The 14,239-nt window shown below is 42.7% G+C and overlaps 1 protein-coding gene across 1 annotated transcript in view; it reads right to left on the bottom strand.

Annotated features, from left to right (window-relative positions):
• Window positions 1–271: 271 nt before the first annotated feature.
• MVB12B (multivesicular body subunit 12B) overlaps window positions 272–14,239 on the bottom strand; it is a 52,623-nt gene continuing 38,655 nt past the window's right edge. The window contains exons 7-9 of the mRNA XM_070955713.1: window positions 12,401–12,456; window positions 11,049–11,108; window positions 272–5,375 (exon numbers count right to left, since the gene is read on the bottom strand). Of these exons, the coding sequence (XP_070811814.1) occupies window positions 5,289–5,375; window positions 11,049–11,108; window positions 12,401–12,456 (203 nt within the window). The 3' untranslated portion in view covers window positions 272–5,288. The remainder of the gene's footprint in view (window positions 5,376–11,048; window positions 11,109–12,400; window positions 12,457–14,239) is intronic.

The raw sequence follows: 14,239 nt of genomic DNA on the forward strand, positions 1-14,239 counted from the left end.
TGGATGGATGGATGGATGGATTCAAGAACTATGCTGTTGGCTTAGAAGATGTCTCTGGATTTCCAGACACATGCAGAGAAGCATCAAACTCCTACAATATATAATATTTTCACTGACATATTCAACATATGACAAAAGGCAAATTCAACATATGACAAAGGACACCCACAGCCTTCAAAGAAAAGAATAAAAGGGACTGGTTAAAATTTTTTTTATTCAACAAATTATATTAAGAATACAGACTAAATTCTCAAAGACGGGAGCTTCCCTTTGTAAAACACAAAATAGGCCATCTAAAATAAATATGAAAAAGGGTAATATTAATAGGATTAATGAACACCTTTAATCCACTTTCAATGTCCCATCACGAAGAAAATGCATAGCATCTTTAAGAAAAAGAATATTACATTCATACCTACACACGCACGCAAACAGTTTTAAAAAAAAGGAAAAAAGCCTAGCTGCTTAACAACACTCTTGGTCTTTTTTGAAGCCAATAGCTCAGAAAGGGATGTTTTAATCCATGCATTTCATAGGATGTTGCATAAGTGTCATTTTCTGTGACCTCAAAGGAGCCCATTTATTCATTTCCTTAAAAGGCAAAACCTACAGGGCCTGTAACCTAAACAACCCACTCTTTCAAAATATAATTTCACACAACAAATACTTAATCCACCTCACACACGCACACGCTCACACAAAAATACACCACAAATTTAACCTATTTTGAACCAACCAGCTGCCCTAAATTTGTCCGAGGGTTTGTGTCGTCCCATTAACCACTCTTAAAACACCCGTTTTAGGGAGTCTCACGGATTTACCCCCCATCGTTAACACTGTTTTTGTTCTTTTTTTGAGAGAAGGGACAGAAAATAACACCCCCGTGTTTCATTTGTGCAACGTAGATTCCCAACCTTGTGTGTGTGTGTATGTGTTTTCACAATATATTCCATCTGTGTGAATATAAAACCCGACAAAAGCTGCACAAAAGAGGCAATCAGGTTTCCAAGAAAAGATCTACGAATCCTTTGTCTCCCCTCAGTGGTGGTAAATGGAATAATGGAGTATACAAGTTGCATCCATCGATACGATGGGATTGGGTGGAGAAGTCAACAAAAACAAATCCTTACGCATGCAACTGTTATCTATGATGCACAACTGCTGTGTCCCGGACAAAATCTATGCCAGGAAAGATTACTCTGCTTGAAAGAAAAGTTCTTCAGTGTTGGGTTGCCAAAACAACATCACACCACCAGCCTCTACTAGGAGGGAGTAGAAGTAAACCTGTTTTTTCCCACTCATTGATTGCCTTCAAACTCTTCATCTTCCGTCAACTCTAGCCAACGGCTAAGGAAGGACAAACAGAGTGGGTCCAACAGAGACAAACATGGAAAGTCAACAAAATCCATCAAAAATGCTGTTAAGAGCAACAGAAACTCCCGATGACATCTTGTTGTAAGACAACATTGGGGGAATAAAAAAAAAAGAGAGGCGTAGACTCATTCATAGATAATTTTTCCAGTATGAAGAGAAGAAGGACGAGTTCTCTAATCCCACTTCTCTTTTTTCTCTGAACTCAGAATCAAATTTGGCCTAGTTAACTTGACACCTACCAATTCTGCTTCCTGCCTTCCACCATTCCTGACTGCGAGCAAAAGCAATGGTCCCGTGTAAAAACTTCGCCTTCCTTTCATAGGGTGGAGAGAGGGGAACGAAAACTTTCCTCTGAAGTTGGGTTTCAGTTCTGTCTGATCCTATCAATCTCTGCCTGGAAATCAGAGGCTCGGATCTGCATTTATCTAAAGAGAAATATATGGAAAAGGGGTGGGAACAACATAAAATACTACGGGACTGGCATTACATGTATACATCCCAAACACAGAAATAAATACCTGTCTATCAGTACTGTCAGGAGGCCGAATACCATGTTAAAAAAGGCTGATGTTACGGAAGAATTAAGTTTCATGGTAACGCCTGGGAATCATCAGTGGCAGTCTGTATATTTATATTTTTTAAAGAGGATGCAGCGATAACCCTGGTGACGTTTTGTACTTAAGCATTCCTCTGTTAAAAAAAAAAAAGTTAAATTGCATTCTATCCATGGGATGAGTAGGTGGGGAGGAGAAGCAGCCGTCCAAGAAGTTGGATGGAAGCTGACGGGAACTTTAGAACTTCATCAGAACTTGACAGAACATGCATTGTCTGTTAGTGTCTTCTCACCAGATTAAAGGGAGGGGGGGCAAGAATTCAAAACCTGCATCAGAATATTGAAAGATACCAATTGCAAACAAGGACAATTGTAACCTTGAATTCAAAGCTGTTTTGCTGGATCTTCAGAGCATTGAAAAATAGAAGGTGCCATTTTGGCTCCTTTTACATCCTGGTGCATTGGTTGGGTTAATTTCCCCCCCCCCCTCTTATAGGAAGAGGAACCCCTGGCAACTTTCCTCTTGGGAGTCCATGCAATGGCTGATGGTGACTTCCTCTCCTTTTCTAAGCACCCAGGGCATTGCTTTGAATCCAAAGCCAAGAGAATGAATTCAGGCTCGTTTCAATTTACCCGGCGGTACTTCTCTGAAATTTGGAGGCAGGGAAATCTCTTTTGCTACCTTATGGAAGGAAACCCATCTAGCGAGACAGAATAATTCAGCAAAAGAAATGAACTAGGCCAAGATCCCTTCTTCACACACAGCTGTTGAGAAGACGGATGCAGAGGTGGGATATCTGCATCACTCTGAAAAGAGGTTCTTGAAGAGAACTCCTTCCCAAGGTTTTGAAGGCCACAGAAGAAAGCAGAAATTAAGAAGTTCTGAGTGAGAGGATAAAAACTAGGCTGGCCTGAACTGTTTCCATGCACCTTCCAGGATCCAAAGATAGGACATTTTAACGATCTAGGTTTTCCAAATCAATTTCATTTGGCCTGACTTTTCGAACTTGGTGGCATTCCTCAACCAGATCCAGCTCACACACTCCGGTCATCAAATAATTAGCTGTCTTTCCATTCTGTTGGAAAACACTTTTTAACACTGTTTTAATCTCAGATCTGTTTTTCTTGAGATGCTTTCCTAACGCCTTGCTTCAAGACTTAATTCAAGATCAAGTCATTGTCTCAGTATTGGTTTCCAAAATACCTTCAGGAGCTGCCTAAAGCAGGGGCCTCTTACCTATTGAATGCCTTCATGAATTTCCTCTGCTTTTTGGGGGGGGGGGGGCAGAGAAAGGCAGTTTGGTGGTTGGCCACAACGGACTGTGAGAACAGAAAAGCTTTGGCAAAACCAAAAAAAAAGATGGTAAAGAAATCGAGGCATACGTTGCTAAGAGAAAGGTAGAAAGGTTGAACAGCTGCCGACAGAGTCACCATCCAAACAATTTGACAGACATCTAGGTTTGCCTTTTCTTGAAAAATGCAATTTATAAACTTCTGGATGGGTGGGGGAAGGATTGGGAAGGCATATCCATCTTATGCGGTACAACTACCCCTCTTTGCTATGAATAGACTACTCCAGAATAAGCTAAACTAACCTCAGGAGCAGTTACAGGTCCATATAACCAGAGCAATTGCATTTTAATACCATTAGAGAAATTAGTATTTATTTACACGTGACATACTGGAACCTTTCCACCTGTTGTTTGTTTTTTTTTAAATCAAAGAAATCATTGAAAAGGGGAAGAAATGATTTGTTCTCTTTTTTTTGTCTGTATAACACAGCATTTGTTCTCTGGCACCAAAATCACACACACACACACACACACACACACAAAGCAGCACGGACATTCACACAGGTTTCCCCAAATAATTTAAGCTTCAGTGACAAGTTGCACCAGGGTGTATATTCTGCAGTCATGGGCTGCGGCTTACATTAGACTGGCCTCATTACGAATCAATGTTGGGTTTCTTTTTTTCCCAAGCTCTTGCTTCAAGAAGAACATATCATGGTCTGTTTCACCGTAAGCAGGTTAGATGGACAGCTCCTTCTTTTGCTAAATCGAACAGTTTATAACAGAAGAAAGGATTCAAAACTTGTGCAGAAAAGCCACTGGATATTTCTTAGACCTTCCAGACCTTTTGCAAAAAAAAGATCAGGTTATAAATCACGTTTTTTTGTTGTTGTTTTTAAAGGCTCAGAAATGAAGTTGCCCATTGATGAAAAAGATCGCTTTGATCATCAACTCAGGGAAAGGATTCGGGGAAGAGAATTTCCCCCCAAAAAAACAAACCAACAGACGTCCAGTTCAGGCAATACATTTGAAGCTGCTTCTAACCACAAGGAAAGGGGTGCGTTGCATGGTAAAAGCAACACGGAAACCCTTTTAGAAATCAGTGCTGAAGAAAAGTGACACCGGTGGTGAGATACAGGATGGCTCTTCATAGCTCTGGGGAACGCCAGATAAAGCCAGTCGGGTGTGACAAACAACACCTTAAAAAGGATATGCTTCTGGTTTTAAGAAAAATCGACCAGAGTATTTAGTAGAAGACACTTCAGCTGAGTTGGAGCAGCTCTTCAGACGGAATCAACGATCAAACCTCAGCCACAAAACCCACAATAAATAAAACGCGGACAGACAGAAAGTCCCCCACGGAAATCTAGGTCTCTTCAGTCACGAGGCGGGGGGGGGGGGGGTTGATCCGGGGGGGGGGGAATCTTCAGAGTTAGGGCTGTTGTCCGAACAGACTCGAGGAGCTGAGTCAAGACTTGCAAACCAGCAAGGACAAGTTGGTATAAAAAAATTTTTTTTAAAAAAAGAGAGAGAGAGAGGGAAAGAAATGCTATCCAGTTATTTTGAATAAAGGAAGGAGGGGGGAAAGCAATGGCAGAGGGGGAAGAACAAAAAAAAAAATCAAGGCTTCGTGTGTCTTTTGCTGGAAGGGCCTCCATTAATACTGCTTGTCAAGGACGGGAAGGGTTGGGGGGGGAAGGTTACAAAGTGAGGAGGAGGAGGTAGAGCAGGAGGAGGAGGAGGAAGAGGAGGAGGAGGAGGAGAAGGAGAAGGAGACTATGGATAGAGGAGGAGGAGGAGGAAAAGGAGGAGAAGGAGGAGGAGGAGGAGAAGATGACTATGATGATAGAGGAGGAGGAGAAGGAGGAGGAGGAGAAAGAGAAGAAGGAGAAGAAGACTATGATGATAGAGGAGGAGGGGAAGGAGAAGGAGAAGGAGGAGGAGAAGAAGTAGAGGAGGGGAGGAGGAGGAGGAGGAGGAGGAGGAGGAAGAAGAAGAAGAAGAAGAAGAAAATCCTTTTGCTTCTCAGTAGTATGTGTGTGCGTTATACTCCAAGGAGTTGAGATACTTCAGGAGGGTGGATACTGCTGGCACCTTGTAGGGCTGGGAGGCAGTCTGGCCGCAGCACTCTGTTCTGTCCGGAAGCTGTAGTCATACTGCAGGAGACAAAATGCCAGATGTGAACGATTGGACAGCCAAGAAAACCAACCAATGCATCATTGAATCCATCAATCCAGAGTTCTCCACTGGTTCAAATAGGTTGACCGCTGCATCTTCTTTGTGGCAGCCCTTGAAATATCTGAGGGGCTGCCCCAAAGAAGAAGGAGTCAAGCTACTCTCCAAAGCACCTGAGGGCAGGAAAAGAAGCAATGGATGTCACCCGTTGAACTTCCGGGTTCCGGCACGCACATGCAGCTCCATTACTATCTGGTTTGGTTCTGCAACCCACCAAGACAGACACAGACTTCAGAGGATCATTAGAACTGCAGAAAAAACAATGGCTACCAACCTGCCTTCCATGGAGGACCTGTATACTGCCCGAGTCAAAAAGAGGACTGTGAAAATATTTACAGACCCCTCGTATCCTAGACATAAACTGTTTCAACTCCTACCTTCAAAACGACGCTATAGAGCACTGCACACCAGAAAGACGAGACACAAGGACAGTTTTTCCCCCGAACGCCATCACTCTGCTCAACAAACAATTTCCTCAACACTGTCGAATGATTCACTAAGTCTGCACTACTATTAATCTTCTCATCGCTCCCATCACCCATCTCCTCCCACTTAATAACTATAACCTTGTTTCCTGTACCTTTGCGATTTATATTGTTTTATTTAGTTTCCTAGTATGATTTGATAGCTTATTAGTGACCTATGACTATCACTAAGTGTTGTATCTTTTTATTCTTGATGAATGTATTTTATTCTCCTTATGTACACAGAGAGCTAATGCACCAAAGACAAATTCCTTGTGTGTCCAATCACACTTGGCCAATAAAGAATTCTATAAAGAATTCTAACTTGATGGCACATGATCATAATAACCTATAGTCGTATTCCAGCTCAATGGAACATAACCAACCAACCAACCAACCCATCAAGGAAAGTCTTCCCTGTGGTCATGCCAGGAGAAGTCCAGGATGTGGCTTGCCCACTTGCAAACTTTTCCTTAAAGGTGAAAAGGCAACATGTACGTGGCAATGCTGCCACCTAATGGTCGAACTGCAGAAGCAGACCAATCAAAAATAACATGCCTGCATAGAACAAACAACCGTAGGCGATCGTGCAATAAATACATTTTAATGTCTCGGAATTATCAGCCCAAAAGGATGAAATGATTGACTGATGTTATCCATTCTCTTATTCTTTTTCCCCTCCTGTAACTTAATTTTCCCTTCCTGTTTCCTGATTGCTTATTTGTACCCTATGACTATCATTAAGTGTTGTACCTTATGATTCTTAATGAACGTATCTTTTATGTACTCCGAGAGCATAGGCACCAAGACAAATTCCTTGTGTGTCTAATTACACTTGGCCAATAAAAACTTCTCTTCTCTTCTATTCTATTCTATTCTATTCTATTCTATTCTATTCTATTCTATTCTATTCTATTCTATTCTATTCTATTCTTCTACTCTACTCTACTCTACTCTATGTCAGGTTTCGGTGCTATCTTGAATAAACTTCATTCTCAAGCGCAGGCTGTCTAATGAAACATTTTATTTTTAAGCATAGCAGACTCCGACATTTCTGACTCAATTTGCAGCCAAACTGGCCCCTCCTTCCAACCCCCTCCTCTTCCGCTCTCCAGCCCCAACGTCCCATTGGCCATCATACAGATCCATCTCTACATCCCGGCACGTTCTTTTCACAGGAATGCCGCCCCCACCCTCGTCTCCCAGGAAACCCTATCTGTATATACAGAACTAGGTAAAAGTTCATCTCAGCAATAAATCAAGCTTCCGCTCTTTCTGCTTCAACTTGTTATGTCAGCGCTGGAAGAAAGCCTAATTTGGAACGCTGACACTCTACTCTACTCTACTCTACTCTACTCTACTCTACTCTACTCTACTCTACTCTACTCTACTCTACTCTACTCTACTCTACTCTACTCTACTCTACTCTACTCTACTCTACTCTACTCCACTCCACTCCACTCCACTCCACTCCACTCCACTCCACTCCACTCCACTCCTTAATACTGCACTCACATTGCAGCACTGGTCAAAAGTGGCCCAGCAGAGATTATACTACCTGAGACTTCTCAGGAAACAACAACTGAATGGAATGGAAAACTGCTGGGGATCTTCTACCGCTGCACCATAGAGAGTATTTTAACTTACTGCATCTGTGAATGGTTTGCCAATTGCACAGTGGCAGATAGGACAGCGCTCCAGAGGGTCAACGTCATTGCCCAGAGGATCATCAGAAGAGGCTGTACTTCCTGAGAATGCTCAGGAAGATAAATCTATCTCAGCATCTCCTTCTGTCCTATTATCGCAGCACCATTGAGAGTGTCCTGACATACGGCATTCTTGCATGGTATGGGAGCAGCTGTGCAGCGGACAAAAAAGCTCTACAGAGAATCATTAAAATTGCCCAGAATATCATTGGGCTCCAGCTACCAGCCCTGGACGACATCTTCGAATCTCACTGTTTGAGAAAGTTGCATAACGTTCTGAGAGACTCTTCCCATCCTGCTCACAATCTTTTTGGACTGTTGCCTTCTGGCAGAAGATACAGAGCAATTAAAACTCAGACCGCACATTTTCTGAATCGTTTTTATCCCAGAGCTATAATGGCACTCAACAAATGAACTAAAGGGCCACCATCGGTGAGCTGTTGGACAGCATTACTTGGTCTGTTGTGTGGATGTTTGGGTGGTTTAGGGGTGGGGAATTTGTGGTGGGTGGGAGTGGGTTTGGGGATTGTTGTGTGTGTTGGACCTGGTCTTTGGGTGTTAAGTGAATTTCATTGTATGGGTATACTGCGTATACACGTACAATGACAATAAAGTTGTTGTTGTTGTTGTTGTTGTTGTTGTTGTTATTATTATTATTATTATTATTATTATTATTATTATTATTATTATTTGCCCACTCCCCTCTTTGGAAGGTATTTATAGCTCCCGCTGCCTTAAGAAAGTTCAAAACATTCTTAAAGATCCATCTCATCCTAGGCACCCTTTTTTTGAACTATTACCATCTGGCAGATGGTACAGGTCAATAAAAACAAGGACAAATAGGCTGAAAAACAGTTTCTATCCCAGGGCAATAACCATATTGAATTCTACAGTATAGTGCAATATTGGGTTTTCAATTTCAATTATATAGAATGTAAAGGATGCATGTTTGTGTTTTTATTTTTATAGTTCTAATGTACACTGAAGACGGCATTTAATTTTGTTGTACCATGTGCAATGACAATAAAGTAAGCTAAACTAAACCATGTTAAGCATCAGGGTAGAGTGGAGGGCGTTTAAATTCTGTCTTCTCATTTACTCAGGGGTACCTTAAAGCAACCATCGAACCTCAAAAATCCTTAATTATAGAAGGTTTTCCTTGCCTTTTTTTCCTCATCTATCTTTACTTTCTTTTCCCTTACCCATCTAATCTCTCTTTTCCTTCCTTCCTTCCTTTCCTCCCTCCCTCCCTCTTCCCTACACCAATGTTTTTTCTCTCCTCCTGGTGCAATCGTTGATAAGACTACTAGATGGCACTGTGCAATCATAAATGACTGCTAAGGATTCTTATTTCCCCCTCCCTCCTTATACTTCGAAAGAAAATTATGAATAATACCCAGTTATATCCCTGAAACAAAAGAAAGACAGAGGGCAGCCGAAGAGAAGAGGTGGAATTTCTTTTTTTTAAGGCTCCATCCAAACGTGGGGTTGTTTGCTGCTAAATTTATCAAGGAAATCAGAGTCCCCTTTGCAAACTGCTTTGCAAAGATCCCCATACAGGAAGGACTGTGGGGGGGGCCAGCCCCTTCTCCCCAAGAATTAAAAATCAGGAGGGACTTCTTTCAAAATCCTTCGTAAGACCTTTTAGAAAATCGACCCGGGCCACCACGTCTCTGTTAATTTCATGCCAACGTTGAGAAGCCCGTGGCAAGTGCCCAGAGCGAATGGAAAACCCCCGCGAGCTATTTTTCAAACACGCCAAGGCATAAAGATGTCAGCTCAAACTGTTTACTAATTAACACTTAAAAAGACACAAATTAGATATGCGCGGGGAAGAGCAATTATAATCAAGACCGATCTCTTCAGTTGTTGGGGGCGGGGAGCTGGAAAGAAGGGGGGAGGGGAAGATAACCCAAACTCTCAACTCAAAAGATATTGAGAGAGAGAGAGAGAGAGAGAGACAGAGCGAGAGAGGGGGGGGAAAACCCTTCTGAAATGTTGCCAGTTAGCAAATATATTTCACTTAAAAACCATTATGTAGGACTACGCTCTAGAGGGTTGCCTGCTGAAAAGGAGAAAAGTGGTGGAAGGGATTTTGGAAATCAACACACAGCAATCCCAGAAGATCTGAATCAAATTATGTAGAACACAGAATCCTAGTCCTGGAAGGGACCTCAGAGATCTTCTAGTCCAACCCCCTGCTCAAGCAGGAGACTTTATCCCATGTCGGACGTCCAGTCTCATCTTAAAAGCCTCCAGCGATGGAGCATTTACAACTTCTGGAAGCAAGTTGTTCCACTGATTAATTGTTCTCACCGTCAGGAAAATTCTCCTTAGTTCTAGGATGGGATCTATCCAACTAATTCAGGCTCTAAGATTATTATTTTTTTCCCCTGCAAAAGTCGCCATTATTATTAAGTGGTATTATTATTGGGGAAACACGGTATCTATCCTATCTATCTATCTATCTATCTATCTATCTATCTATCTATCTATCTATCTATCTATCATCTATCTATCTATCTATCATCTATCTATCTATCTATCTATCTATCTATCTATCTATCTATCTATCATCAGCCATAGTGACACAGTGGTTGGAATGCAGTACTGCAGGCTACTTCTGCTGACCGCTAGTTGCAGTTCAGCAGATCGAATCCCATCAGCCTCAAGCCTTCCCTCCTTCAAAGGTGGGTAAAATGAGGACCCAGATTGTTGGGGGCAAGAGGCTGACTCTGTAAACCGCTTAGAGAGGGCTGTAAAAGCAGTATGAAGCGTTATCTATCTATCTATCTATCTATCTATCTATCTATCTATCTTCTATCTACCTATCATCCATCTATCTATCTATCTATCTATCTATCTATCTATCTCTCTATCATCTCTCTATCATCTATCTATCTATCTATCTATCTATCTATCTCTCTATCTCTCTATCTATCATCTCTCTATCATCTATCTATCTATCTATCTATCATCTATCTATCTATCTATCTATCTATCTATCTATCTATCTATCATCTATCTATCTGACTCTGTAAACCACTTAGAGAGGGCTGTAAAAGCTCTATGAAGCAGTATATAAGTGCTATTACGTTTCTTAAATGAATTCAGTTTTAGGCTGTGTGTTTAAAGGAAGTGTGAATTCCTCACAATCAATCCCCTTTAGTCAATTGCAAAAGACAGCTTTGCTTGGAACAGCTGGCATCTGGTGAGGCTACCTTCAACACCATCGAACATCTGCCTATCCCAGGTCCTTGGGAAAGGATTCAACAGGTAAGACAAAAATGCCAAATCCAGTCTAAACATTTGATTGACTGTGACGAACCATAATAATAAATGGGAACACATGAGCAGTGTTGATTGCGGAGGGAAACAGAGCATCGGGTGACTAAAGCATGTCAGAAGAAAAAAAAAAACTCACCTCTTTCTCAATTTCAGCCAAAGATTTAATTGTGATTCCCAGGAGGTCAACAGGCTGCATCTAAACAAGGAAAAAAAAAAGAAATGTGCCATTCAAATCTTAAGAATTCAACCCAGCCTTTCCTGTCGGGATGTTCGGCTGGACTAATGCTCCCATCTTCCCCTCTCCAAGTCAGCAAGGTTATGGGAATGGTAGTCCAGTATCAGGAGGCAGTATGTTACCCAGTGGAAGTGTTATGGTCTGCCAGAAGCCTGCGGAGCTGGCAGCCGAGTCGGACAGTGAGGAGGCTGGGGAGGAACATGGGCCAGTCCTGCAGTCTGGGGAAGGCTCCGACGAGGGCTCTGCGTCGGAGGCAGAGATGGGGCCAGGGCCATCTGGGAGTGATGCGTGGACTCCAGAGCCCCGAGAGTCGGACAGCAGAGAGGCAGAGGAACAGGAGGAGCCTGTTCCTAGTGCACGCATACGCAGAGCAGCCAGAAGGCAAGAGCAGCTAAAGCAAAAGGGATAACTCGGGAGTAAGGCCAGGAGATGATTGGCCTCTCCCATAAGGCTTAAAAGAGCAGCAAAGGCTTTTGGGCTCTTTGAGGGAAAGCAACATTGCTAAATCTGTTTCCAGTCAGCATCTCTTGTTTGTTTCTGAACTTCGTAGGGCTTTGCCAAGTAAGGCCTTTGGCAGGGTGTCAAAGAAGATAAAGGTTGGTGATTATCCCGAAGGACTTCTTCCAAAGGACTTGTTTTGCAACTAATTGGGACTCAGCTGGGAATGAATGTAATTCTCAGCTGTTATAATAAAATAGGTTTGTTTGGGACTAATTGTGTCCTGTAATGACTCAGCAAGCCTAGGTCACAACAGGAAGAGAGATACGGTCCATTGCTTGGAGATAAAAGTATGGCTTCAATAAAGGGAAGCAGGCAGGCGAGGGAAGCAAAATATAATCATGCATCTTATGATAAATTGGAGCAAGGAGAGGCATCAAGCCCGCATCTCAGCTTGGGAAGTGACGAACATCGTAAGAACTAGATATTCTTTTCAAGAAGATTCTCTTGAACAAGGAGGGGTGGATGAAGACGGTACAGAGAATAAAATGTGACAGTCGAGGAAGGTTGAGCTCACCCATCCCAAGGTGTTCAACTGGATGACTTTCCAAAATTTCAAGATGAAATTTTCTGAAGAGCTTTTGGAGGGCAAGGAAACACAGGAGACTTGAAGCAATGGATCAGATCATCATTGCAACTATGGATTTTGGCATATTTGAAATGTGATGTTCTTCAATAGTTAAGGGCCAGGAGTTTAAGTATGTAACTCCAGAGGACTACTACATGGAGAAATGAATAAGTATTTGAAAACTCACCCCTTCGGAAGCACAGGCAAACTTCTCTGAGATCATAAAAGGCACACCTTCCATCGCTGCAAACAAAAGAGAAAGAACGGAGGTTAAGATTATTGGGGTGTCTTTCATCTCTACAGTCCCCAAAGTAGGGGGCACGATGGCTCAGCAGTTAAAGATGCTGAGCTTGTCAGTTGGAAAGCTGGCAGCCCGTGTTGGAGACCCGGGAGCTGCATAATGGGCTGAGCTCCCATTCCTTGCTCCAGCTCCTGCCCAGCTAGTAGTTTCAAAAGCACAAAAATGAAAGTAGATAAGTAGATACCACTTTGGCAGGAAAGTAAGAGTGTTTTATGTGCCTTTGGCATGCAGCCACATGACCATGGATGGAAAATGTCTTCAATGACAGCTCCCTTGGCCAAGAAACAGAGATGAGCCCTGCGCCTTAGTGTCGGACACGACCAGACAAAGAAACCTTTACTGAGGTTCATCCACTAAAATAATGAACTTGGTTGTGAATAGTATACTCATTAAATCTTTATATGACTTTTTCTCCTTCTGTCTCAGCTTTGTTTACCCAACTGGGCTCTAAAGGAGAAAAGACCAGGCCACAAAGTCCTACGTTTCTGCAAGGAATGTCTTGATCCTCAAAAACTGAGGAGCCACCAAGATTGGGAACAAACGCGCAGCAGCTGGAAAGCGAGCAATCTGTCCAAATGCTTCAATGCTGCCATGTGGGCTCCTTGGAGCAAACGAGCTTCCACAGAGCTGTAATTAAGCAGACCTGTAATTAAGGAGATGCCCTTTTCTCAGAATGATTGCACTTTAAAAAAAAAAAAACGGCAGAACAGCACACAATGGAGTCTGTTATTAATGCCAACGAGACGCGAGCACGCGGGCTGTGAGATTCAGCGCCCCCATCCAGGGCTGTCGCAACGAGATTATTTATAAAACCGGTTCGTGGGGAGCATCTGAACGGGCGGGCTAGACTAGAGGGAAGGGAGATCGGGCAGGGAAGGATGGAGAGGTTTAGAGGGACAGAGGTGCCCCCAGCCTAAGCAGCCTGTCAAGACGAGTCGTAATCACATTTGGCTCCAAAGTTGGATTCCAACTGCGGAATTCCAGCGTCTGTTTTTCCTTGGTCGAAGATGGGAAGTGTGTTCTTCTCTTCCACCCACAGAGATGAGAAAACTACTCATCTCTTAGAACACCTAGATCAAACTAAATCCCAGGGGCTGCCCCAAAGAAGAGGGAGTCAAGCTGTTCTCCAAAGCACCTGAAGGCAGGACAAGAAGCAATGGGTGGAAACTAATCAAGGAGAGAAGCAACTTAGAACTAAGGAGAAATTTCCTGACAGTTGGAACAATAAATCAGTGGAACAACCTGCCTCCAGAAGTTGTGAATGCTCCAACACTGGAGGTTTTTAAGAAGATGTTGGATAGCCACTTGTCTTAAGTGATGTAGGGTTTCCTGCCTAAGCAGGGGGTTGGACTAGATGACCTCCAAGGTTCCTACCAGATCTATTCTGATTGAAGTGGTGGGTGCTCCATCACTGAAGGTTTTTAAGAGGAGATTGGACAACTATTCATCTCAAATGGCATGTGGTTTCCTGCCTGGGAAGGGGGTTGGACTAGAAGACCTCCAAGGTCCCTTCCAACTATTCTATTCTATTCTATTCTATTCTATTCTATTCTATTCTATTCTATTCTATTCTATTCCTCACACGAATGCTCTGCAAGTCCACATCAGCTAAAAAAAATGCATCAAGGTTAGCTCTTTGCATGGCCTAGCCAACTATAAACCATGGATGGGAGGCCACAATTGCAGATTGATCCTACTTTTCAGCCATAACACGGTTTAATGTAG

The sequence above is a fragment of the Pituophis catenifer genome, unplaced genomic scaffold, assembly GCF_029215685.1.
Source record: "Pituophis catenifer annectens isolate HBS135680 unplaced genomic scaffold, rPitCat1.0.hap2 SCAF_17, whole genome shotgun sequence".
Taxonomy (NCBI): Eukaryota; Metazoa; Chordata; class Lepidosauria; order Squamata; family Colubridae; genus Pituophis; species Pituophis catenifer.